General features: G+C 50.5%; 1 protein-coding gene across 11 annotated transcripts in view; it reads left to right on the top strand.

Annotated features, from left to right (window-relative positions):
* Positions 1-27,650, top strand: part of SGSM1 (small G protein signaling modulator 1) — a 94,621-nt gene that overhangs the window by 9,551 nt on the left and 57,420 nt on the right. For 10 of the 11 annotated variants that reach the window (XR_007145791.1, XR_007145790.1, XM_047827587.1 and 7 more), the window contains exons 3-5: positions 21,629-21,704; positions 24,867-25,029; positions 26,588-26,740. Coding sequence is in view for 9 of the 11 variants with exons in the window: in XM_047827587.1 (XP_047683543.1) it covers positions 21,629-21,704; positions 24,867-25,029; positions 26,588-26,740 (392 nt within the window). In the remaining 2 variants the exon portion in view is untranslated. Of the gene's footprint in view, positions 1-12,047; positions 12,069-21,628; positions 21,705-24,866; positions 25,030-26,587; positions 26,741-27,650 lie in introns of those variants that run through there. The other variant, XM_047827589.1, reaches the window with a different exon arrangement.

Here is a 27,650-nt window from a genome sequence, read left to right as displayed (position 1 = left end):
CTCCTGGCCCTGCCACTTAAGCACTCTGTGCCCCCGGGGGTCAGCAGCTAAGAGTGCTGAACTCCAGTGGGAGGCAGTGTGTTTTTCTTCTAGTAGGTACAAGAAGACAAGTGAATAGGTTCTTACACTTTTTTTTTCTCACAGAATCTCGAAGGAACCCGGGTTTATAGAGGATGGGAACAGTTCCCCTTGCAGTGAGCCTCCCTTTAAAAATCAGGTAGCTGAGAGGCGCCTGGTGGCTCAGTCAGATAAGCATCTGGCTGTTGATTTCAGTTTGGGTCATGATTTCTCAGTCCTCGGGTCAGGCCTGTGCTGACAGCAGGGAGCCTGCTTGGGATTCTCTCTTTCTCGCTCTCTCTCTCTCTCTCTCTCTCTCTCTGCCCCTTCCTGGCTTGTTCTCTCTCTCTCCCTCCCTCCCTCCCTCCCTCCCTCCCTCTAAATAAATAAAACCTTAAATTAAAAACAGTCAGATAGCTGAAGCCTCAAGAGTTCACGGGATTTGGGTGATGCCTGGGACCTTGAATGAATGGTCCTTTAGTTTGTATTATTTAGTAAGTTATGTTTCATTAGTAAATTCAGGTTATAGGAACTATCATTCATTTTCTCCTTCTTTTGTTTTTTTCTCCCTATTTTGAGAAATAAAGACATTTTACAACCCCCACGTATTAACCACTGCTCTAAATCACCAATACACAAAGCAAGCTTCCTGTCGAGTAGGTACAAGTAGCAACTCCTCTTTACTGATGAAGGAAACCGAAGCTCAGAGAGGTTAAGAGGCTGGACTGAGGTCACACAACTTGAGAAGCAGCACAGCAGGGGGCTGTAGCCAGCTTCACCCATTTCACTGTGGGGAATCCCTTGCAAAGCTAGCTAGAACAATAAAGAAATCTAGAAACACAGAGCCAAAAGGGAAAGAGGCTCAAAAAACTGATTTTATTGGTTCAAGGGTATGGGAAGTTGGGGTGCAGACTGCCAGCTTCAGGTGCAGTTCTGTCCAGGGGTCCCAATGATGTCATCAGGACCTTCTCTGCTTTCCTATCTCTGCTGATTTCCTGCGCGTTGGCTTTATGCTTCGCCTGTCTCTGCGGGGAGGGGGAGAGTTGCCCGGCCGCTCTTGGGGTCCAGCCTGCCAGCTTGGCATCAGCAGACAGAGAGCTTCCCCTCCCCCTTGGTTTTGGGGGAAGATGTAGGAGTAGATTTCATCAGACCAGCCCGGGTCACATGCAGCTTTTGCCCCTTTCACTGTGGGACTCGTTGCTCAGATTGATCAAGCCTGAAAGGGCAGTGTGGCTTCAGTCCAGTGAGAGTGAGGGAGGGGACCCAGCGGAGAGTCAAGGTGAAATGACCAGACAGGGACATGGGAACTAGGCAGACAAGCCACAGATGTCCAGTGTGACAGGGTGAGGCCGCCAGCATCTGGAACCCAGCCCCTAAGTGTGGAAGTGCTTGGCTGCCGTCCCAAGTGCTGCCTGGGGACCTGCTGTGTGCCAGGTGTCTCTGCCAGGCCACAGATTTGACTCTAGGGGGTGTGCAGAACCCTGAAATTGTGCAGACACTTTGTACTTGCTGTAGGGAGAGCATATCCTCAGTACCGTGAAGGGTCCACAACCCCAAAACCCTAATATGGTTCAGAACCACCCTGAAGATGCTGGGATACCAAGATAAATACGGTTTCTCTGACCTCGGGGTGCTCAGAGATGAAATGCACCCTAACTTCTAACCTGGTGAGCCCTCTAATAACAACAACCCCTGATAATAATCATAATTAGTGTTTATTGGGCACCCACTGTGCCTCAGACCCTCGCTGTCCAATGGGAGCCACTAGTCACATGTGCTGATTTACGTTTAAATTAAGCAAAACTAAATTGAATAAAAGATACCGTTCCTGAGTCACATTAGCCAGATTTCAAGGGCACAAGAGCGTGTGGCTAGAGATCCTGTTTTGGACAAATGCACAGGCATAGAGCATTTCCAAAAATTCTGTTGTGTTCTAGACATTGGTGCAAAGTACTTTACATCCTTTAACATATTTAACCTTTAAAAAAAAACCCAAAGGGTAGGTCCTATTTTACCCCATTTTATCGCTGAGTAAATTGAAGCATAGAGGAAGTAAAGTGACTTGCCCAAGGTCACACAGCTGCCGAGGGGGAGAGCAAGGATTCTAACCCAGCCCTCAGATGCAACACTTGACTGCGTTTCCCCCTAACGTAGGCTAGAGGTGGTTAGTATGTTCTCTGGTTTGCCCTGGGTGTGTTTGAAGCAACCATCTGGGAATTTTGTTTCTTACCTCCTACAGCGGCCCAGACCCCCAGAGAGAACGTAGGCACGCTCCAGAGCCCGTGCGTGCCTTCCTCATCCGTGAGGCCCATGTGGGTCTGTGGAAGTGGGGCACGTTGCCGGGTAGCCGCCTCATGCAGCAGGCAGAAGCACCCAGAAGAAAGCTGGCCGGTCTCCAGGGTGTGGGCTGAGAACGTGAGACACGCAGGCCGTTTTCTTTGGGAACGGAGGGGCGGCGGTGGAGACTGTCTTCACAACTGCATCATCTCCAGGGGTGGCTGTGTGCGGGAGTGTTGCTGGAAGGACCTTTTTGCCAAGGTGCCCCCAGGCGAATGCTCCAGAACCAGGCACTGGGGGGACCTCCTTGTCAGGGGCCATGTGAACACCCGTGCAGGGCAGCGACGGGAGTCCTGTGTGTGGGAAACCCCTTCTCGAACCCCAGAATACCCCCCCTTCCAGGTCAGGGCGGGTTGGCAAGCACTATCCTGTGCCGGAACGATGCCTGGTGCCTATTTATAGCATCCCAGTGAACGATTAACCGGGGCCAGGCTAGCAGCAGCCGAATGAGAGAGGCTTTTGCTTCCCTTGCAAGGCCAACAGCCACATTTAGGGCAGGTTAAGAAGGTCATGCTAGAGGGAGGACTTTTCTAGCACTCCGAAGATCCACGTGCCACGGCTTTATCACTTCTGTCCCCCCCCTCCCGCCCTGCGCTCTCCCCCACAAAGATGGGACTGTGGAATGACCCTCCTGTGTCTCTGCTTTCAGCATCCATCTGTGTGGATGTGGAGGGCAGGGTGGATGTGTGTGGGCAGGAGGGTGGGGCAGGTCTGTTCTGGAACTGTGTGTGAGAGAGAGTGTAGGAAGGAGAGCTTTGATCCGTTGAGCAGTGTCTGCTGAGCTCCTACTGTGTGCCAGACGCCTTCAGGCCCCTTCTTTGCAGCGCATTGCAGGCCCCAACGGGCTGAGGGTGCAGAGGAACCCCTCTGGGAGGAGGGCTTCGCCCATGTGCTGGAACGTTGGGATCCCTACTGACATCCTACATCAGCAGCAGAGCACAGAAAGGATATTTCCATTTTCCTTTCTTTTTAATAGACTTTGTTTATGTTTTTACAGCAGTGTGAGGCTCACAGTGAAGATTGAGTGCAGAGTACAGACCTTTCTCATACGTCGTTTTATCTGCCCCAAAACTCCTCTGTGCGCTGCCTGTTCATCCCTCCCTCCCCCGCAATCCCTGGCAACCAGTGATCTTTTTACCGTCTCCATAGTGTTGCTTTTTCCAGAACATCCTACAGCTGGAATGGTACAGCACGTGGCCTTTTCGGCTTCTTCATCCAGTAATAGCATTTCAGGTCAGACATTTTCCTTTTGTCGTGGTGATTGTCCTTCGGAGACCGACATGCAGCATCGGAAGCCGGAAGCAGTGTGGAGCGGGGAGGAGAGGGGTGAAAGGTGATAGCGGGGCACAGGTGGAGCAGCCGGCTGGTGCTGTGGGACCCAGGCTCCGGGAGCAGGCAGTTGGCCATGGCTGTGACTGTGACTGTGCCCTAGGCTCAGGGAGCAGGTGCGATGGCCACCGGGACTCCGGACCAGGAGACCTGGATTCACATCCCAGCCTCTTCACGGACCAGATGGTCTCTGTCCCTCCTAGGTCAGCTGCATCATTGGGAGAACGGAATAATAGCAGTGACACCCACATTGCACACTTGTTGTGAGTCTTTTTTAATACATGTATTTTTAAAATTTTTTTAATGTTTATTTTTGAGACAGAGCATGAGCAAGGGAGGGGCAGAGAGAGAGGGAGACACAGAACCTGAAGCAGGCTCCAGGCTCTGAGCCGTCAGCACAGAGCCCAACGGGGCTCGCACTCACAGACCGCGAGATCGTGACCTGAGCCGAAGTCGGACGCTCAACCGACTCAGCCACCCAGGCACCCTTGTTACGAATCTTTGGTGGGAAGCGCCAGTAGGTGTCTGTTGAATGAATGAATGAACCCACTGTGTGCCAGCCTCGGTGCAGGGCAGATAGTCATGGGTTTAAGTTCCCACTCTGCCATTCAAAAGCTGTGTGCCCTTGGGCAAGCATTAACCTCACCAAGACTCAGTTTCCTCATCTGTAAAATGAGTCCTAATTACCCTGAGAATGAGATGGAATCATGCCCCTAACCAAGCCGCCAGGCTAGGGAGCACTTTATAAATAAATGTATAAAGCACTGATTGTGTGCCGGCCACTGTGTTAAATGCTTTTGATGTATTATGCCTGTGAGGCTAATACAAATATTACCCATTTTACTGATGGGAATGTTGAGGTTCAGAGAAGGGACATGATTTGCCCAAGATCATCTGTGCAAGAGCTGGGGTTTGAATTCTGGAAGTTTGACTTGACAGCCCGGTGCTCATAGCCGACCATAGGGAACTTGGAAGAGAGAGGAGTCATATCAGCTTTGGCGGGAGGGGGGGTCCCTCTCTGGAGGGAGTGAAGAGAAGGGCCTGTTAGTGAGTCCTGGAGGATGGGGTGGTTTCCCCAGAGTGGGAGATGGAGGGAGGAGTGGGTGGGGACATCAGTGGAGGTGACTGCACAAAGCAAAGGCAGGGAGTGGCAATCATGTGAGTCACACAGAAGGAACAGCACGTGTGACCGGAGCTGGGTGCGTGCGGGAAGGGGGGGAACAAGACTTGTCAGGACCATACAGGAAGGTCGGGCCACACGGTGGAAACGGTCACGGCTTGCAGCCCTGCCCCAGCCCTTGCCAACCCACCTCCTGTGCACCCCACCTATAACAAATTAAAAAGTAAAAGCTACCAGCTATTTCCATGTAGGCCTCTTCCCTGCCACATTGTCCTTACATCTGTTCCTTCCTTTGAGCTCCAGGGTGGCTCTGTGGAGGCAGTTGTAGGGGACGGTATCACCTCCTCCAGGAAGCCCTCCCTGACCTCCCGACCTACCTCCTCAGGTCAAGTTTCTTTGTTACTTGTCCTCATAGAACCAGATTCTTTTGCTGCAGAGAACTGGCCTCACTTGGTCCTAACGTACTCATTCATGGGACTTGGCTAATGTCTATCTTGATGGACTGGTGCCTGCACAAGGACAGGAATTCTGTCTGCTTGGCGCCCAGTACCAAACTCATAGGAGATGCTCCATAAGTGTTGAGTGAATAGGTGACAGTTTTGGCTCCTGTGATAAATGCTGGCAAGGCAAGCGTTCACAGAACATGGAAGAGGTACACTGATCCCTGCTCGGGTAGGGAGAGTCCAGGAAGGCTCCCGGGAGGAGGGGACATGTGGGCTGAAGCCTGAATTGCTCTTAGCTGGCTGGAGCATGTAGGGAGGGGCACCTGGCCGGAGGCACAGGTGAGCGAGGGCACAGAGCGGAGCCCATGGCACCACCTTTGGGGAGCAGCGTCTGAGGGTCCGTGGTCCAAGGCACAGCCGGAGACGCTGCCTGCTAGATCCTCAGCACCCAGGGCGCTCGCAGGGGAGGCAGAGAAGCCAAACCTGCGCTCTGCTCTTCCCCTCTCCTCTTCACTTTGCCCAAATGCCGAGAACGATTTTTAAAGCCACCCTGACACCCTCCCGATACCCTGCATTAACCAGCCTCTCAGCTGTGAGTTTCTGGCAGACGCGAGAGTCAAGGGGCCTCCGTCTCTTTAGCTACTGCTGGCTCAGTGTTACTCGCCCACCTGCACTGCCAGGCGCCGACCACCTGAGACCCCAGCTGGGGTGAGGTACGCCCTGAGTCAGGACTGAGGCAGCAGGCCTCGGAGGAGCAGATGGCAAACAGGCTGGTTTTTACTTTGGCCTCATATGCGCCCCAGGCACAGTGCTGGGGGCTTTATACCAGGGGGTCCCCTGGGCCAAGTTCAGCCTTTTGGTGAAACTGCTCTTGAGCAGAGAAGAATGGTTTGTACATCCTAAAAGAGGGTTATAAAAACAAGAGACAGTGGGACAGAGACTCTGTGTGGCCTGAAAATAGGTTTGACAGATGGAGTAAGTGAAAATTCAGATTTCGGGGGGGGGGGGGGGCGGTGGTGGTGGTGGTGCTGCAGGTTACCTGGCTGGCTCAGTCAGTTAAGCCTCAGGCTCTTGATTTCAGCTCAGGTCACGGTCTTGGGGATTGTGAGATTGAGCCCTGCATAGGGCTCTGTACTAACATGGCGGAGCATGCTTGGGATTCTCTCTCCCTCTCTGCCCCCGCTCTCTAAATAAATAAACTTAATTTTTTTTTTTTTAAAGTTCAGATTGCCTGGTTGAATCTGAATTTCAGGAAAACAAGTAATCTTTTAGCATAGGTATGGTCCATGCAATATTTGGTACATACTTACACACACAAAAAATTCCTTGTGTATCTGAAGTTTAGGCATCACTGGGCAGCCTGTATTTTATCTGGCAGTCCTATTCCAGAACCTGAAGTGTTTGCTGTCTGACCCTCTCCGGAAAATACTGCCCACCCTGGCCTTGAACACACAGCGGATGAGATCAGACGTCCAAGGGACTTAAAGACACTGCCTGGATCAAAACTCAGTGAGCTTTAGCTGCTGGTGTTAGTGCTACTAATATAATCAGAGTGATCACCAAACATAGATTGAGCACATGCTGTTTGTTTGCCTAGTCAGTGTCCTAGAGATGGACACTAAACGCCCTCAGATGTATAGTGGAAGTCAGGCCATGATAAATTCTAAGGAAACGTCTACAGCAGCAGAAGGGGGTAGGGCGTGGAGCTCTCTTTTACACAGGGTGGGTCTGAGCCCCTGCCCCCATTCTGAGCGCTGTGCGTGTGTTTTTATGAAGTCCGCACATGGCAGCCCAGACAGGTGGTGTGAGTGTCATCTCCATTTCACAGATGAGGAAACTGAGGCCTGAGGTCACCTCGCTAATGGCAGAATTGGAGTTTGACCTGGGCCTAGTGGCTCCCTAAACTCAAGTTTTTACTGACTTCCCTCAGGCGCCTTCCTTTACATGGTGCCAGCTGCGTGCTGTGAGGCCATCTGCCCAGACTTTCCATAATCCTTATGACAGCCCTGCACCCTGGGCTGTATTATTCCTATCCAGGCACAGGAGGGGTGAGCACAGACCCGTGCCGAGAGGCAGCGGGGAGTAGTGGCTGATCTGAAACCTGGCAGGGTTCAAGGTGGGCAGCACGAGGGTACCTTGGTGTGGGTGGGCAGGTGGTGGGAGTGAGGAGAGAAGACAAGGCAGGCCCCAGAGGCCCGGGAGCCCTCTCTTCCGGCTTTGCGGGTTGGTCCGGATTTCCCTGCCTGATTCCCTCCTGAGATTACACCTCCTATATGTTGTTTCAATATTTGCAGGTGGAGGGTGGGAGGGCGGGGCTGGTTTCTGAATGGTTGCAGGGTGGGGCTGGAAGTGTGCTGGGGCCTGTGCTCACTGGTGGCACATAGAGGGGTGGGGTCACAGCCCCAGAGGCCACCTAGGTCCTAAATAACCTGTGGATGAGAAGCTGGGTTGGGTGAACAGAGCCTCAGAGCCCCTTCGCAATTGCCTGTTCACCTAACTCACACTCGTGAGCATCCACTGTGGGCCAGGCCGTGAACCCTACGGTCGCTGCCATCTAAGAGTGGCTCCTGCCTGTACAATTCCTACTACATGCCAGGTGCCGTCTCATTTGCCGATGAGGTGGGGTACTATTATCCAACACCCCATGGTACAGGTGGGGAGACTTGTCCAGCGTCATGAGTGGTCAAGGGTTCAACACCAGTTCAGTGACCCCACGTTCTGGCTCCTAGCCTCTCAACTGCCTCCTAACATCCTGTCGTTAGAGCTAATAAGCTGGTTTCGAAAGAAGTGAGCTCCCCATCATTTGGCGGAATGCAGGCAGATGTTGGAGGACTCCGAATGGATGCTGGACAGAGACAAAATCTTTCTGACCTTTGAAGTTGGCTCCCCCTGCCCGAAGGACCCCCACAGGACATGGTTGTAAGAGTCATATCCGGGTGACCCAGGTCTCCTGACTCCCAGTTCAGTGCTGTTTTGGTCCCCATGTTGGGCAAGACTGAGGAACCCTTCTCATAGGTTTCTCAGCACTTTGGGATTTCACAGGGCTTGACCCATTTCTGAGCAGGTTGCAGGCAGAGCTGTCTGTCAGACCTTAAGTTCAAGTCCTGGCTGTGGCCTTTCCTGGTTGTGTGCCTTAGGGCAAATTGCATCAATTCAGTTTACCCATCTTTAAAATGGGGAGGAGAGGGGCACCTGGATGGCTCAGTCAGTTAGGCATCTGAATCTTGATTTCAGCTCAGGTCATAGTCTCGTGGTTTGTGAGTTCAAGCCCTGCATCGGGCTCCGTCTGACAGCACAGAGCCTGCTTGGGATTCATTCATTCTCTCTCTCTCTCTCTCTCTCTCTCTCTCTCTCTCTCTCCCCTGCCTTTCTGCCCCTCCCCCACTCACATGCACACACGTGTGCTCGCTCTCTGTCTCTCTCTCTCTGGAAAAAAAAAAACTTTAAAATGGGGATGATAATATTTTTACGAGGATTAAATAAGGTATTCTGTACAAAGTACATGGCACATAGTAGGTGCTCAGTAAACATACTCTCTTACTCTTAAGCTGGGCAGTAACAAAACTATTTCAAATGGTCTCCAGCTTCAAATGGCCTTTGTTAGAATAAAGACCTGGGTCTGAATCCTGCCTCCTCTGCATGACCTTGGGTGGGTTATCTAATAGCTCTCTGCCTCAGTTTCTTCCATCTGTAAAATGGGACTATGTCGGTAGTCTATCTTGGGTTGTCATGCCATAAACAGTCCCAGGAACACCATGAGTGCTCAAAAAAAACAAAAGAAAAGAAAAGCAGTGAGCTTTTAGCATCATAAAACTCCTACTATGTGCTAGCCAGGCCTTCTCTTTTGCAAATAACACCCCATTGAATGCTCACCCCTGGACATGAAGGGCTGAGCTGGATGCAACCACAGGTCTCTGTGGCTGCAGTCGCACCACCCATAGCCACTGCCTCTGTGCTGCCTCAGTCAGGCATGATTCCTGGGCCAAAGCTTAGAAAATCACATGGGCTTTTGCAAGGAGCCAGGATGCCACACTGCCACCGCCATCCCCAGACCACCCTGAGGTTCCTTAAAGCTGTCGACCTCCACAGCAGATCAATTCCAAGCTCATGCCTGGAAGCCTGAGAGGGGAAAGGTGGTTGAGCTGCATTTCAGAGGTCTTCTGTGGCCCTCTACCCCGTGCCCACAGGTGCGGTCGGTTCCCCCGGGGATGGGTCCTCCCCTGGCCAGTTTGGGCCATAGCCTCTTCCTGCAGTGAGACAGTGCCCTCTCCCGTGAGGCTGTAGGGACTGACCTTCCGGGGGAGGCTTTCCCCCCCTGCCTTTTTAATTTCCTCTTCTGGCCTCAGGCTGTCAGCGCATTATTAAGTTCTGGGGAAGTCGGGAGCCAGCAGACAGAACCCTTGTCAGAACCCCTCCCTCAGGCTGAGAACTACGCCCTTGGTGCTGTGTCCCCACCTGCACTACCCACCCCGCCCCAGATCCATCCCCAGGAGCCTGCCTTCCCTGGGGATTACCCTGTCTGAGTTTCAGGGTCCATAGCTACAAACAGACAACCTTCATTCTGTGGGGTTTGGACTTGAGACAACGTGTGTATACAGTCCGGGTAACAATAGGAAACAGATGATTCCTCCAAACTGAGCACACGAAGATGAATTTAATAAGGGTGCTATTGACCAAGGCAGGGTGGGGTGGGATGGGTGGGGAGAAGGGTACAGCACCCCGCAGTTGGAATAGTGGGGAGCCGGGAACTGTTGCCTGCCCCAGTCTGATATGGGAAGCAAGGAGAGGTGGCCAGAAGGGACTGGCTGTGTGAGGAAGGTCCCCAGACAGGAGCGGTGACTGCTGAGTCTCTTCCTAAGGACTTTGGCTGCTAGTTTTCTGTCTCCTCTGAAATCCCCCACTGCGATGTGAGCATGCGTGAGAGTAGCTTGGAAAGCTTGATCAACACCCCAGAGTTGCTGCCTCTGTGGCTTCCGAGCATCTGTATCTCCAGCCGGTTCTCAGCTGGTGCTGGTGCTGGTGCTGGTGCTGGTGCTGCTGGGCCCTGCGTCAGCACCACGCTTGCCCTGTACCTGTCCTAGCTTGTCCTACCTTTTGGCTCTTTGGACCGAAAGGTCTTCCAGGGCAGGACTGTCAGACTCCATCCCTGCTGCTCTGTGCACCCAGTGTATCCGGGCCTTTGCCGCGCTGAATCCACCGGTGTTTGAATGGTTTGCAACTTGTCCCTGTTGACTATTGCCCAGATGCACCCATGCTGTATCTTGGCGGTCCCTAAGTGGCAGCTGTCGCCGAGATGGAAGTCAGCATGCAGGTTTATTAGGGTGTGCCTTTGGGATTAACACCCAGCGAAGCCAAGTGAAGCGAGCGGCGGTGGGCCAAGGGAGAAGATGGGTCACGAGGCTTTCGTGGAAGCCCCGTGGGGAGTTGCCAGCTTGCTGGGATGGCCCTTCACACCGTCCCAAGTTGGGGGCAAGGATGCCAGACCTTCACAGCGTACACATTCCCGTCACCAGATGGTGGCCTCCGGGGAAGCAGTGAGACCTTGGAGGAGGCTCTCCCTGGGGCTGAAGGGATCCCTATCCTTTATGGGACTGGCAGCTGAGGGCTCTCCAGGAGCCCTCCTAGCAGCCTCCAGTCCTGAAACGGTCTGTGTGGCACATTGTGGCACCTGCCACATCATCAGAACCTGCCCACGGAGCCAGGGAGGGGACAGAGGCTTTCTCGTGGCTGCCACTGCCCTCCCTTCCCTATCCCTGAGTCCTGTGGCCCCTCTACCCCCGGCCAAGAAACCCTCTTGGATCCCTCAAGTACACAGAACCCCCAGCGAAGACCCCTGCCCATGGTTTTGCCTACAGCTGAGTTCCGAATCTTAGTTTTGCTGGGCCCAGCCATCCTGTGACACAGAGAAGCAGAAGTCCCCCAGACCCTATCCTGGCTTGTGCTGAGATGTGGAATAAACGCATCAGTGCTGTTATCCACCACTTGCGGTGATTACGGGGTCCTCCAGGCCTTCTGGAGAGAGGGAGAGGAAAAGGAAGGGATTGTGTCTTCTGTCATGTCCCTGAGGCCGGCAGTCCCAGGCAGTACATCTGACTCCTGTTTCTGGGGCAGAGTGTGGTGGGTAGAGGCTCCCTTTGGAGTCAGATTGACCAGCATATAAACCTCAGCAAGGTGACCTTGGATTTTCTGATGCCCTTGGCTAGGTAGGAACCCATACCTCTGAACTTGTCTGTCAAGTGGGGTGGTGGTGGCCACCTGGGAACTGTGTTGTGAGGATTATGGGGCGGCCGGACCCGTGTCTCAGCTCAGGCAGCCGAAGCAGAACACCACAGATGGAGTGGCCTAAACAGACATTGATTTCTTGCAGTTTGGAGGCTGAGAAGTCCAAGGCCAAGGTGCTAGCCCATTCAGTTCCTGGCGAGGGCTGTCTTCCTGGCTTGTAGATGACCTGTGCTCTTCTCCTCTTCCTCTTTTTTTAAGGACCCCAATCCCATGCTGAGGGCCTCACCTTCATGACCTCATCCAACCCTAATTTCCCCCCAAAGGCCCCACCTGCAAATACCATCACACGGGGCCTGGGGTAGGGCTTCAGCATGTGAATCTTTGGGGACACAAGCATCCAGTCCATGACACCATGTATGCTTAGCCCAGTGCTGTGCATTTAGTAAGTTGGAGCATTATTATTATTTTCAAAGACAAGCCATTGGCTGAAGCTTCTAGAATAGCATCAAGAGCCTGGGTTGGCACTCTGCTTCGGCCTCCTGTTCACTGTGTGACCTCAGGTTTGTTGCTTAATCTCTCTGATCTTAATTCTCATGGTGTGAGAAATCGGTATAAAAGTAGAACCACGGGGTGCCTGGGTGGCTCAATGAGTTAAGCGTCCAACCTCGGTTCAGGTCGTGATCTCATGGTTCGTGGGTTCAAGCCCTGCGTCGGGCTCTCCACTACTCTCAGCATGGAGCCTGTTTCAGATCCTCTGTCCCCCTCTGTCTCTGCCCCTCCCCTGCTTGTGTTTTCTCTCTGTATCTCTCTCAAAAATAAACAAACTTAAAAAAATTTTTTTTAAATAAAAATAGAACCAAGCCTCACAGAGCTGTGGAGAGGGTATAGTGAGTTAATAACATAGGTAACCCTAGAACTAATTCATCATTCATTCATTCATTCATTCATTCATTCGCTGGCACAGAAGAGCGCATTCAGAGGGATATGGATAGTGAGGATACAGAGGGTGGATGTATCAGTCTGCCCTGGCCGCCATAACAAGGTACCACACACTGAGTGGCTTAAACAACAGAAATGTATTTTATCACAGTGCTGGAGGCTGGAAGTCCAAGGTCATGATGTCAGTAGGGTTGGCTTCTGCGGGCCACGAGGGAAGGCTCTGTTCCTGGCGTTCCTTGTGGATGGCCCTCTTCTCCCCGTGTCTTCATGTGGCCTTCCCTCTGTGGTGGTCTGCGTCCCAGTTTCCTCTTATAAGGACACCAGTCACACCAGATGAGGCCCCACCCTCATGACCTCATTGTAACATAATTACCTCTGTAAAGATCTTGGCTCCAAATAGATCACATCCTGAGGTCCTAGGGGTTAAGGTTTCAGCATGTGATTGGGGGGCAGGGACACGGTTGAGCCCATCACAGTTGGGGAGGTGAAGGCATCCTGGAAAGTGGGAGTTGGGTAGGTCTTTGAGGCCAGAGGGGTAAACTGAGGCCCCTCGGGGCAGTGCTAGCAGCCACAGCCAGAACTTAGAGCTTAGGGATTTTCCATCCCGGCAACCTTTCGTGGATGGAGCAGGTGGGTCCTGGCGGTGACTGCACTAGCCACGGGGGGGGGGACGCGCGCAGACGGCAGGGCCCCTGCGTCACAGTCACTCTGGCAGGCGACAGGCAGATGGCCACCTCCAAGGGGCAGGCGGACATTGGCAGGAGGGCTACAAGCTGCCTGAGAGAGGGCTGGCCCCTGCGAAGAGCTGGGGCTGGCCCTGTATGTGGGGTGGTCAGCTGCGTTAGCACTCCCCCCCCATGCTGTCCCCTTGTGTGACACCAGGGCGGGCAGCCTGGGCCAGCCCAGTGGTACCAGACATTCTCACGCAGGATCAGTGAGTTGGAGAAACACACTCCTGTGTGTTTCTCCTTGATCCCACACTCTTCCTGGACGATGGCGCAGACACCAGAGGTGTGTGGGTTTGCTACACCTCAGGCAGTTCTCCGACGCCAGCCGGGTGGCCGCCCCTTAACCGAATTCTGACGCTAGCTGCCTGGAGTCAGTGTCAGGTCCCACAGGTTAGGGGCCCCAGTCCTGCAAGACTGTCCCCCACTTGAGGTGCAAGTCTCAGATTGTCACCTGTACTTCTTTGTTGGTTTTGTTTATTTATTTTTGAGAGAGACAGAGAGAGAGAGAGAGCGCGTGCGCACAAATATGGGGAGGGGCAGAGAGAGAGGGAGACACAGAATCCAGAGCAGGCTCCAGGCTCTGAGCTGTCAGCACAGAACCCAATGTGGCTCACGAAGTGCAAGATCATGACCTGAGCTAAAGTCAGACGCTTAACCGACTGAGCCACCCAGGCGCCCCATCCCCTGTACTTCTTGATAGCCACATACTGGGGTTTCCCTTATCCCCCTCCTTAGGTTTGATCATTTGCTCATAGGAGTCAGGGAAACACTTTGGTTCACCACTTTATGACAAAAAGGTACGATACAGGACGCAGATAAACATCCAGATGGAAGAGGTGCATAGGGCAAGGTCTGGGGGAAGGGCACAGAGCCTCCGTGTCATCTTGTGACACCCTTCCATCACCTCCATGTTCGGCAGCCTGCTCTCCAAGCCTCATACTTGGGGATTTTTATGGAGGCTTCATTAACACAGACACAATGGAGAGGGAACTCAGTCTGCCTCCCTGTCCCCTTCCGGGAGAATGAGGGATGGGGCTGAAAGTTCCAAGCTTCTCATCATAGCTTGGTCTTTCTGGTGACCAGTCCCCATCCCGAAGCGATCCAGGAGCCCGCCAGGCATCACCTCATTAGAACAAAGGACATTCCTCTCACCCAGGAGAGTCCAAGGGATTTAGAAATTCTGTGTCAGGGACTGAGGTCAAAGATCAAATGGTAGAATAGAAGATGCCCCTAGCACTGTGATCACTTAGGAAATTACCAGGGTTTTAGGAGCTCTGTGCGGGGAACTGGGGGCCAAGACCAACAGGTATATGTTTTTTTTATTATTTCGCGGTCAGCAAACTGTTGCCCAAAGGACAAACCCGGCTCTCCACATGGTTTTGTAAATAAAGTTTTATTGGAACACAGCCATGCTCATTCATTGGCATATGGCTGCTCTCCGGATACAAGGGTGAAGTTAAATACTTGAGACAGAGACCAGATGGCCAGCAAAGCCAAGAATGCTTACTCCGTAGATCTGTACAGAAACAGTTTGCAGACCCTTGTTTTTGTGCTTCTCTGTCTATAGTTCTAGGTACCAGGTTCACGCCTGGAACTTCCTTGTTGTGCTGCCTTAGAGAAGTGTCTTAGTCCATTTGGGCTGCTAAAACAAAAATACCGTAGAGTGGGTGGCTTAAAAAACAGAGATTTATTTCTCAACAGTTCTGGAAATCGAGAGGTCCAAGATCAAGGTGCCAGTAGTTCAGTGTATGCTGAGAACCCGCTCCCTGGTTCACAGACAGCTGTCTTCTCTCTATGTCCTCACATGACAGAAGAGGGAAGGGAGCTCTCCAGGGTCTCTTTCATGAGGTCACCAATCCTACCCATGACCTCATCACCTCCCACAGGCCCGCCTCGTAATACCCCCATCACACTGGAGATTAGAATTTCAGCATAGGAATTTGGGGGGAACTGAAACATTCAGTCCATTGCAAGGAGTGTCCTCCTCCCCAGAGCCTCAGTTTTCCCCCTCTGTAAATGGGGAGACTATTACCCTGAATTGTTGGGATGATCCCATGGGGCAAGGCAGGCAGGAGAGAACTTCACAAAGTGCCACACTCTCGGGACTCATTCTCTCCATTCTACCTGCTGATAGCCTCCACCTTGCTGTGCTGGCAGCATGGAGCCTGGAGCCTGCTTCCCCCTCTCTGACCCTTCCCCGCTCTCTCTCTCTCTCTGTCTCTCAAAAATAAACATCAAAATTTTTTTTTAAAAAATCAACAGCAAAATACTTACTTACACTGTATTAACACATAGTATCCACACTTGTAAAAATTGTGGTAAAATACACAACATAGAATTTTGCCTTCATCATTTTTAAGTTCGGTAGTGCTGAGTAATTCACATTGTTGTGTGGTCAGTCTCTCTTCGTCTCCCAAAACTACAGCTCTGTACCCGTTAAGTAATAATTTCCCTTTCTCTCCTCCCCCCAGCCCCTGGCAACCACCATTCTGTTTTCTGTCTCTATGAACTTGCCTCCTCTAGGCACCGTTCATAAGTATTTTGTCTCTTTGTGACTGGCTTATTTCACTTAGCGTGACATGTTCAAGGTTCACGCATGTAGTGGCAGGTGTCAGAATTCCCTTCCTTTTTTTTTCTTTTTAAACTTTATGTGTATATTTTGAGAGGGGGGGGGAGGGACAGGCAGAGAGAGAGGGGGAGAGAGAGAGAGAGAGAGAGAGAGAATCCTAAGCAGGCTCCACACCATCAGTGCAGAGCCCGACACAGGGCTCTATCCCACAAACCATGAGACCACGCCCCAAGCCAAGATCCAGGGTCGGACACTCAACCAACTGAGCCACCCAGGTGCCCCAGAACTTCCTCCCTTTTAAGGCTGAGTTATATTCCCTTGAATGTGTCTGCTACATTTTGTTTATCCATTTGTCCATCAATGGACACTTGGGTTGTTTCTGCCCTTGGCTGTTGTGGATAGTGCTGCCATGAACACGGGTGTGCAAATCTCTCTTCAGCACTCTGCTTTCAGTCCTTTGGGGTATATACCCAGAAGAGAACTGCTGGATCAGATGCTGATGTGCTGTTTAATTTTTTGAGGACCTGCCATCCTCTTTTCCTTAGGAACCGCACGATTCTACGTGCCCTTCAGCAATGCACGAGAGTTCCGATTTCTCCATATGTGCACTCACACTTGTTATTTTCCGTTTTTCAATAGGAGCCATCCTAATAGGTGTGAGGCGGTCAGTATCTCATCACGGTTTTGATTTGCACTTTCCTGATGATGAATGATGTTGAGCATCTTTGCGTGTGCTTGTTGGCCATGTGTTTATCTTCTCTGGAGACGTGTCTGTCCAGGTCCTTTGCCCATTTGGGAATCAGGTTGTTTTTTGTTGTTGAGTTGTAGGAATGCATCATACAGTCTAGACATTAGCTCCTTATGAGAGACACGATTTGCAGGTATTTTCACCCATTCCATGGGTGTTGCCTTTTCACTCTGTTTATTGTGTCCTTTGATATATGGAAGTTTGTTTGTTTACTTTGACATGGTCCAGTTTATTTCATGTTACTTTTGCCTGCTCTGCTTTTGGTGTCACAGCCAAGAAATCGTTGTCAAATCATGGCGCTTCTCTGCTATGTTTTCTTTGAGGAGTTCTGTAGTGTTCGCTCTGGTATTTAGGCCTTTGATCCATTTTGAGTTGATTTTTGTGTATGGTACAGGTGAGGGTCTCACTTCATTCTTTTCCATGTGGACATCCAGTTTTCTCAAGAGCATTTGTAGGAGACTGCTCCCCCCCCCCCAACACTGAATGGTCTTGTCATCTTTGTCAAAATCGTTTGATATGTACTGATAGACGTGACGGTTTATTTCTGGGCTCTCTGTTCTTCACCAGTTGTGTTTATGCTGGTACCTCAAACTATGCTAGTATTTTTATTACCATAGTTTTATAATGAGGTTTGAAGTCAGGAAATACCAAACTTCTAGGTTTGTTCTTCCTTTTCAAGACTGCTTTACCTATTCATGGGAGTCCTTATGACTTTTAGGATAGAGTTTCCTTTTTCTGCAAAAAAAACCAAAACCAAAAACCAAAACCAAAAACACCACGCCAAAGCAACATCAACAAAATGCCATTGGGATTTTGATGGCGATTACACGTAGATTGCTTTGGGTTTTATTGACAACAATATTAAGTCTTTCAATCTCTGAACACATGGGAAGCCTTTCCGTTTATTTGCATCTTTAAAAAGTTCTCTCGGGGTGCCTGGGTGGCTTAGTCGGTTGTGCATCCAACTTCGGCTCAGGTCATGATCTCACAGCTTGTGGGTTCGAGCTCTGCATTGGGCTCTGTGCTGACAGTCCAGAGCCTGGAGCCTGCCTCTCTCTCTGTGCCCCTCCCCTGCTCATGCTTTGTCTCTTTCTCCTTCAAAAATGAATAAACATTAAAAATAACAGTAATAATAATAATAATAACAATAATAATAAAGTTCTCTCAGCAGGTTTACTGTAGCTTTCAATATACAGGCCTTTCACCTCCTTGGCTAAGTTTATCCCTAAGTATTTTATTCTTTTGGATGCTACTTTTTTTTTTTTTTTTAGTGTTTCTTTATTTTTGAGAGAGAGAGAGAGAGAGAGCATGAGCAGGGGAGGGGCAGAGAGAGAGGAAGAGAGAGAGAATCCGAAGCAGGCTCTGTACTATCAGCACAGAGCCCGACATGGGGCTCCAACTCAGAAACCACGAGCTCACGACCTCCGCTGAGGTTGGACGCTTAACTGACTGAGCCACCCAGGCACCCCTGTTTTTGATGCTATTGTAAACAGAATATTTAACATTTTGTTTTGGGATTGTTCATCGGTAGTGTTTAGAAATACAGCTAATTTTCACGTATGGATTTTGTATCCTGGAACATTGCTGAATTTATTTATGGCTGCTAACAGTTTTCTTGTGGAGTTTCTAGGGTTTTCGGGGCATAAGATCACCCGAGATCATTTTACTTCTTTCTTTCCGATTTGCATACCTTTGGTTTCTTTTCCTTGTCCTAATTCATGTGGCTAGAGCTTCCAATGCTACGTGAAGTAAAAGAGGCAAGCAGAGGTGTCTTTGTCTTGCTCTTGACTTTGAAGGAAAAACTTTCAGTCTTCCACCATCACATGGGATGGTAACTCTGGGTTTTTCATACATGACTTTCATACGTGACCGGTAGTTTCTTCCTGTTCTTAGTTCGGTGAGAGTTTTTATGACGAACGGGTGTTGAATTTTGCCACATTCTTTTTCTGTATCAGCCGCGATGCCCATGTGGTACTTTTCTCTTCGTTATGTTAATGCTGGTGTCTTGCGTTGGTCGGTTTTTGTGCCTTGAACCCTCGCTGCATCTTAGCAGTAAATCCTCCTTGGTCATGGCGCTTGTGGAGCTCTCTGGATCCTGCCGAATTCTGTTTGCCAGTGTTTTGTTGAGCCTTCTGATGGAGTCACTCTTTGGAGACATTGGCCTCCAGTGTTTGTGTCATGACTTGCTTGGCTTTGCTTTCCAAGGTAATGTCGGCCTCATGCAACGCAAGTATTCCCTCCTCTTCCATTATTATTATTATTTTAGAAGAATTTGAGGAGGATTGGTGTTAATTCTGATTTTTGTCGAGTCTTTCTTTCTCTCTCTCTCTCTCTTTTATTTTTTTGCTCTTAGTCAGTCTGGCTTAAAGGTTTGTCAATTCTGCTGATCTTTTGGAAGCCTCAACTCTTGGTTTTGTTAAAACCTACCCTTGTATTTCTTCTCTTTCTTTTGTTTATCTCTGCTGTGACATTGCGATGACCTTCCTTCTGCTAGCTTTGGGTTTTGTTTGTTCCTCTGTAGTTCCTCGAGGTGTCAAGTTAGACTGTTGATTGGAGACCTTCCTTGTTGTTTGAACATAAGCACTTCCAGCTGTAAATGCCCCTTGTACCCTGCTTTCTTTACATCCCCTGGATTTTGATACATTGCCTTTTCCTTTCCATTTGTCTCAAGATACTTGCTGATTTCTCTTGTGATTTCTTCTTTGACCCGTTGGTTGTTGGAGGCTGTGTATGGTTTGGGGCACCTGGGTGGCTCAGTCAGTTGAGTGTCTCTCTCTTTTTTTTTTTTAATACAATTTATTGCCAAACTGGCTTACATACAACACCTAGTGCTCATCCCAACAAGCGCCCTCCTTAATGCCCATCACCCATTTAGCCCATCCCCCCACCCAGTTCCCCTCCAGCAACCTTCAGTTTGTTCTCTGAATTTAAGAGTCTCTTATGGGGGCACCTGGGTGGCTCAGTCAGTCGAGGGACCGACTTCGGCTCACGTCATGATCTCACGGTTCATGAGTTCGAGCCCCACATTGGGCTTTGTGCTGACAGCTTGGAGCCTGGAACCTGCTTCGGATTCTGTGCCTCCCTCTCTCCCTGTCCCTCCCCCACTCATGCTCTGTCTCTCCAAAAATATATAAGCGTTAAAAAAAAAAAAAAAGAGTGTCTTAAGGTTCAGGTCATGATCTCACAGTCGTGGGTTCAAGCCCGCGTCAGGCTCTGTGCTTATCAATCTGATGGGTGTTCAAGAGCAGCCACTGTGGGGACTTGAAGCAGGGGAATTTTATTCTCCTGAACAGGTTACTGTTTCAGCCAGAATAGAGAGACCAGGTGAGGTTTTAGGCAAGTAACACTGCAGGCACCCTGTGCACCAGGCTCTGCTCAGCACATGGTGTGCGTTACCTTGTTCAGTCTTCCTGCAGCCTCATGAGGCAGGTGCTGTTCCTATACGCCCTTCACCCAGCGAGAAAACTAAGGTTCAGAGCGGTGATGTGATTTGACTGTGGAAACACAATCAGTAGCCACAGTGGCCAGGATATGGCAGCTGGAGCTGAGATGTGGGGAAAAAAAAGTCCTAAGCCAAAAGTCCAGCCATGGCTTCCTAGCTTTGTGGCCTTCAGTAGGCCAGTTTGCCTCCCGACCCTCAAGTTTCCACACCTGTAAACAGGGCCGATTCCAGGGGTTTGGCTAGGTAGTTTTCAGACTTGGAAATGCTGCTGGCGAAGCCCAGCTTAGAGCTCGCTGAGCTCAGAGGTCAGCGCTGTTCACGGGGTGAGTGTTGACTCGGTTTTGTGGGGCAGACACTGCAGGGCATGGCCAGGGATGCTCTGAGTTCTGTTTTCCCCTCCAGGAGGCAACCGCAAGGAAGGGGAGAGGGGCATGGAGAGCCTGCGATCGCTCTCCGGTGGGTGCACTGCTGAGCTGGCCTGGCTGAGGCCGAGTAGGCCACGGGGCAGCCAGGAAGGGAGCGGCTGCTGATGGAGGGGGTTGGATTCAGAACTGCTCCTGTTACCCCATGTCGCAGCCCTGGCGATGCAGAGCTGGGACCGGCCTTTGAGGTCATCTCTCTTGGCCTCCTCAACCTCAAGGTGGGGAAACTGAGCCTCTAGAGAGGAGAAATGCATGGCTAAAGCCCCATGGTGACGCTGGGCAGACTGGGGGCCAGAATCCAGCAAAGCAGAAGGGTGTTCAGGCCACTGGAGAGTCATCTCTGTGAGCAGAGGCACGGCTGCCCTTTCAGCACTGTGTCCCTCACTCTTGGTGCATCAGGGGCGCTCAAAAAAGATTTGTTGAGTGTGTGAGGATAGTAGGAAAACACACCCCCAGGGAGTCAGACAGCCTGGAATTCGGTGTCTGCTCTGGGCCAGCTTTACTTCTCTGGGCAAGTTTGCTTCACTTTGCTGAGCCTCGGTTTCCCAAATTGAGATCACATACCCAACTGGTAGGTGCCTGAGCAGGGATTGGAACCCAGAGCTGCTAGATTCCAGGCCTGATTTATCACTATACCTTCCTGATTCTTTTATATACTTGTTTCCCCTTCCTTCCTTCCTTTCTTTTCTTTTCTTTTCTTTTCTTTTCTTTTCTTTCTTTTCTTTTCTTTTCTTTCTTTCTTTCTTTCTTTCTTTCTTTCTTTCTTTCTTTCCTTCTCTCCTTCCTTCCAAAAATATTTATTGAGTACCTGCTATGTGCCAGGCACTGTTCTGGTCTCCATGGATACAGAAGTGAACAAGATAGGTGAGGCCCTGGCCTCAGGGAATTTATATCTTAGAAGAAGGTAATAGTAAGCAAGTAAACAGGACAGGAATAGCATATGTACCCAGAAGGGACTGTAACGGGGTGTGAGTGGTGTCAGGGGAGGGCTGTGTCAGATAAGGGGCTCAAGGAAGATGACATTTCGTGTGACACCTGAGAAGAACCAGCCAGGCAGAGGGCCTGAAGAAATAATTCAGTAAAACATGATGCTCTCACAGGCCACAGGCCTCAGACTTGCAGAAGACACCATGAGAAGGGCATGGAAGGAGAGAAGTTATCAAAGCACCCCAGATGGCCTCAGAGGGCCAGGAAGGACGACACGGCCCTTGGGGATGACCGCACCCTGGGTCGCGTTTGGGTCTCTCCGTCCAACTGCCTCTGCCCTTCCAGGTGAAGCAGATCATGGAGGAGGCAGTCACACGAAAGTTCGTCCACGAGGACAGCAGCCACATCATCTCCTTCTGTGGTGAGTCCATGGACCCTGACCTGGAAAGGGGCTTCTTTCTCTGTGGGCTGCCTTGGGGGAGTGGCGTCTTTGTGCAAGGATTCTCACACCGTGTTTTGACTTTGTGACTCTGAAGTTATTTTTGGATTCCCGGGGGGCTCTGTGAGGGAATTTGGAACCACTGAGAAGTCGAGAGAAGAAAGGAAGAATGGCCTGTGTACCCAGCAAGAGTTAGTCACTGCTGACGCTGGAGGGACTGTCTTCCCCTCGTGTGGGCTCAGTTCACGGCTACCCATCCCCCTAGTGACATTGGTCTCGCATGTGTCGACAGACTCTGCACCCTTTCCTCACCCTGCCTGTGGCTGTTGCCAAATGAAGGGGGAGGATGGATGGGCTTTAAAGACATAGGGAATCGGGAGCCATTGATCCATCCTAAGGGATCATGTCCAGCTGGCTCAGCAGAGGAGGCAGGCCCAGGGCTCGGAGCTTGACTTGTATCCTTGAACCAGCTGTGCTCACAAGATTCCAGAAATAAATAACCGTGCTGCCAGGTTCTTAACTGTCCTTCCACAATGGCTGCAGACACATGTTTTACGTGTCCCCACAGTCAGGGTTCAGCTTCTAATCCATGTGTATGTATAAGCAGGGATGTTTCTTTCTGCCTGAAAACCTTTTCATTCCATGACTGGAGTGTCTCGCAATGGAGGACGTGCTGTATCTCCCCTCTCGCGCTCTTGGCCCCGAGGAGAGGCCAGAGCGAGGAGACCTGGTCGGCCCTCAGCTTCATCCAGATGACTGGAGGCACTACCCATGGGAGCACATGCCGTGACCTGGGAGCCCACTGCTGTCAGTTTAGCCCCTTTGCAGCCAGGCAGACCTGGGTTCAGATCCCTCCTCTGCCATTTGTTTGTTGGCTGACCTGGCAAAAAAAAAAAAAAAAAAAAAAAGAAAATTAAGTTTATTTGGAGAGAGAATGTGTGGGCAGAGGGAGGGCAGAGAGAGAGGAAGAGAGACAGAATCTCAAGCAGGCTCTACGCTGTGAGCGCAGAGCCTGATGCGGGCCCCGAACCCATGAACCATGAGATCGTGACCTGAGCCAAAGTCAGACACTTAACCGACTGAGCCATCCAGGTGCCCCCAAGTTTCTTTCTAAAGTGAGATATGTTTATTTAAATTACATATATATATGTGTGTGTGTGTGTGTGTGTGTGTGTGTGTTTATATAGTTGTATGTGTATATATAGGTGTATATATATATATACACATCTACATACGTACATGTGTATATATGCATAAATGTTAACGTGAGAATGTATATATGCCTAATTTTTTTTTCTCCTGGACGTCTCTATTTACAATACTTCAGAGTGTGCGACCATGCTCACCCGTTGGAGATTTAGAGGAATAGAACAGGATAAAAATCATGATTCTCTAACTCCAACCCCAGTGTTTGGATGAGGGAGGAAGGGTGATGTTACCGCAGGGTGAGGCCTGCAGGGTCTCCCTGTGGTGTCTCTGCTCCATTGTGCCTTATGAGCCATTGTCAGAAAGACTCGAGGCATGTCTCCACTGCTTGAACAGTTAATTAACTTATTGCAGTCTAAACAAAAGTGTAGTGTGTGCAAGCAAAAATGAAGTTATTTCAGAGAGTCTCACCCAGAATATATTAAACCCATGGGCAGATTAGGCAATAGGGTGGGCATCTGTTCAAAGCCAAGTAATCGCTGGGGCACCTGGCTGGCTCATTCAGTAGAACACGTGACTCTGGAGCTCAACGTTATGAGTTCAAGCCCCACGTTGGGCGTGGAGCATCCTTAAAAAAAAACGATAACCATAACGTTTTGAAAAAAGTCAAATAATTGCCAACAAAAATAAACCAAGACAAGCAATTGCACCAAACCTCTCGGTATTTCTCCTTGTGTGCAACATAACCTGGGCCAGGCTCTTAACCCTGAGACTGCTGGAGTATTCCTTCTGTGGAGTCACAGTAACTAGAATGCTCACTTCTTGGGTTTTTTCCACAAGGATTAGGTAAGGTAAACCTTAACACTGGTCTCACACCCAGAAGATACCCAATAAGGAATAGCTCTTATAATATGCTCAGTTTTTCCATCAACATCGATTATGCTCCTATGATATACCAGAGTGAGCTCCCTCCCAGTCTGCTGTGTAAGACAGAAGATAAGAAAATACTCAGTAAAGTGCTGCTGAAAGTACCCGAGATAAGACTGGGGCCATCAGAATGGCCTGCACAGGGATTGTTTCCTGGGGGGAGGGGAATGGGGGGGGGACACTAAGGCCCAGAGAGGGAAAGCGATTTGCCTGAGGTCACATAGCAAGTTAGTGATAGAGCCCAGGCTACTGCCCAGGTCTTCTGCTCTGAGCAGGGCTGGGCGGGGTGTCCAGGGGAAACACAGACATGGGAAGATGATGACAGTCCTCTCTCTCCAGATCCGTTGTGGCGGCACAAGTGTTGTGAGCACACTTTGGGCTCAGACCTGGGTTTGGATCCCAGCTCGTCTGGGTGGCCCTGGGCAATTCAGTTCCCCTCTTAGGGCCTCAGTTTCCACATCTGAGAAATGGAGAAGGTGTTCCTTTCTTCCTTGGCTGTGGCAGAGATGGAATGGGATCCATAATGTTAGCTGTTCCTGGAATCACAATAGTGGTGACGATCATGTGATTCTTCAGCCCAGATAAAGCCCACCAGTCCTGTGGTCAGCCTCCCCTCCCTCACTGACAGGAGTAATAGCTAACGTCCCTAAAGCGCTCACTCTGTGCCCAACTATGTGAAGCGCTTGCCATGCATTTTCCCCACCTCGCTTGCTGCAACCATGTCAGATGCCTGTTCGTACTGTCCCCATTTCACAGATGAGGATACTGAGACACAGAGAGAGGAAGTCATTGCCCAAGGTCACGCAGCTGGTTAGTGTCTGGGAGAGGATATGAACACAGACAGTCTGACCTCGGGCAGCAAACACAGGTTAACTGCTAAGCTCTCCTGCTCCCTTTTGAGGGAGTGGAAGGCAGAGAGACGTACGTGATTTTCTTTGATGCTTTCGTGGATTTCGCGATTCTGGGGCGCCCCGCTCTCCAAGGCACCTCTGTGTGGCTGAAGACCTGAGCTGGGCTGGGTGCTGGGGAGCACGGGTAGGGCAGGGCCTGCTGACCATTGTGTCCCTGCAGCGGCTGTAGAGGCCTGCGTCCTGCATGGGCTGCGGCGGCGGGCGGCTGGCTTTCTGCGCAGCAACAAGATTGCAGCTCTCTTCATGAAAGTGGGCAAGAACTTCCCACCGGCAGAAGAGCTGAGCCGCAAGGTGCAGGACCTGGAACAGCTGATGGAGAGCGCGTGAGTGTGGAGCATGGGGTATGGGCTGGAGCGTTCCTGCAGGGGACAGTCCAGGCTCCTCCCTGAGCTCTGCCAGAACCCGCACCTCCTGGCACTGTCTGCACTCTCCTTTCGCTCCTCAAACCCGCCAGACTCTTTCCTACCCTGGGGCCTTTGCACATGCTCTACCTACCACCCGGTTCACACGCCTCACCTTCCAGGGCTGGTGCCTTGTCATCATTCAGGCTTTCCCCCAGTTAAGGGTAAACTCCAACCCTCACCCCATTTCTCTTACATATCACTGCTTATTTTCTCTCCTGTGGTTATCACCACCTCTGATTATTCATTCCTTTGTGTACTTTTTACTTGATTGTTGTCTATCTCTCCTCCTTGGCTCTGAACTCCATGAGAACAGGCCACTAAAATCTGTTATTCCCCATTTTGTCCCCAGTGTCTGGACAGTGCCCAGCACCTGGTAAAATGCTCAAGAAATGATTGTTGAATGAGTAAGTGTCTGCTGTTAGCCAAACCCATTCCGCATGCAGGAAGACCAAGTTTAATGAAACTACTGTGGTCTCCGTCTGCATGGATCAGATACTGACACTGAGGCAACAAGGGGAACGGTGACTTCACTCACACGTCTGGACGGCTGATTTCCTGGGGGGAGGGCTCAGGGCCTGAGGGCATGTACGGGAGAACCTCCCACCAGAGTCCCGACCACACAGTTTGACTCTATGCCAGAGCCGCGGTCTGGAGCCTGGTCAGGGCTGGCAAAGAGGTTTCAGCTCCCGTTGGTGCTAGCAGCCGCCCACAGGACCTTGTTGTGAAAGATTCCGGAGCCGTGATTGGGCTTCATGGGAAAGAATGTGTGGATTGATTCGCCATGTGTGTGACGGGCAAGAGAAGGGAGAGAGAGGCGCACATGCTGTGTGTGCCGTGGGTGATCACTCCTCCTCAGCGGGTGGGAGATGGTCCTTTCCCTCCCTTGCAAGCTGTGCCAGCCCAGAGCTGCTGGCCAGAACTGTGGGACGGGCAAGGCTGTGGACCTAGCGTCACCGCCTCCCTTTTGGAATCAGACTCCTCAGCCACTTGGTCTTCAAGGTGCCTTCCAGTCCGTATGCTAAATTCCCAAGTGTTTGCTGATAACTTCCGAAAGGGAGCGATTTCCATGGGCCTTCCATAATATCGGGAATGACTTTCTCATGGAGGAATTAGAGATACCCATGCCAGGTGGTAAGGGAGAGCCATTCATTTCATTCATGCAATCGCTCATTCATGAGAGAGGGAAGGGGAGAGAGAGAATGAGAGAGAGAGATGAAGAGAAGTATCGCTATGAGAATCTGGCTTGCCCATCAACAATATATGAAGGTGTCTGTTTTATCGCATCTTCACACTCACTGGGTGTTCTCATTTTTTCAACACGTCTCCCACTTGCCAGGAGCAATGTGGGCTTTTGTTGTTGTTTTAGTCACCGTTCCTTCATTCCCTAGAGAGGTTGGGCATTTTGCTGTTTGCACATTGGTCCTGTTGGATCTCCTTTTTTGTGAATATTCCTCCTCCTTCTGTACTGGTCTTGAAGGCGAAACCAGATTCAGGGCCTCCAGGAGAATGTGCGGAAGCTGCCGAAGCTGCCCAGCCTGTCCCCACTTGCCATCAAGCACCTGTGGATCCGCACTGCTTTGTTTGAGAAGGTCCTGGACAAAATTGTGCATTACCTGGTGGAAAACAGCAGGTGAGTGAGAAAGAGCAGCTGCCGTGGCGTGCTCTGGCGCCACCTTCTGGCCATTTTGGGAACTGCACCCTATGGCACAAAGCAACTTTCTTTTGTCTCCTGTTGACGTGCACTTGATTTGAAAGCAGTTAGATAAAGGCCTTCTGGATGTTTGCCTCTAAATGAGCCCAGCTTAGAACCTGGGACTATTCAGGTGCTTCCTGCTAATATAGGATCTTCAAATTTGGAATGAGGAACAAGGATCTTGCAATCTTAGGGATCTTTTTCCTCCCATGAATGAAGCCTACAGTCTACTTGCTAACTGTGGTCCTAGAAGAGTCATGTAGCTTCTCTGTGTCTCTGCTGCTTTTTTAATAAATGGGACAGGGATTGTTGCCATTCTGGAGAAGAGGTGAGAAGGGGAGTTAGTGAGTACACAGTGTTTTGGAAATGCATGATACTTTTTTTACATTTTCTATTCTAGCTCAGATTAACCTGGTGTAAAGGTTTTAGACTATGAGTACTCTTGGCAAGCATTCATCCATGCATTCATTCATCCAGTAAATATTTAATGGGCACCTACCATGTGCCAGGCACTAACTGAGATGTTGGAGATACATTGGTCTTAACTGTCATGTTAAGAGCTTGGATATTATGCTAAGAGCACAGAGGAGCCAGTGAAGAATGTGGGCTTTTGTATAACCTGAGACTCTTCATGGCTAACACTCCTTCCAGCCGTAGACAGATGGGGAGAGAGAGATAGACAGGGGGAGTGGGAAAGAGGAAACACGATGAGGGAAATACCTGAGAATCTCCTCATCTCTCGGTATATGAAAGTGCCTGTTTAACCACATCTTCACATGCAGTGGGTATTATGATTACCTTTTATCCTTTGCCTGTTTGCTAGGAAAATATATATGAAAGGAGAGAG

Source organism: Prionailurus viverrinus, chromosome D3, assembly GCF_022837055.1.
Source record: "Prionailurus viverrinus isolate Anna chromosome D3, UM_Priviv_1.0, whole genome shotgun sequence".
In the NCBI taxonomy this organism is placed as follows: domain Eukaryota; kingdom Metazoa; phylum Chordata; class Mammalia; order Carnivora; family Felidae; genus Prionailurus; species Prionailurus viverrinus.
Note: the sequence above shows the minus strand (reverse complement) of the source record. Positions and strands in the feature narration are given on the sequence as shown.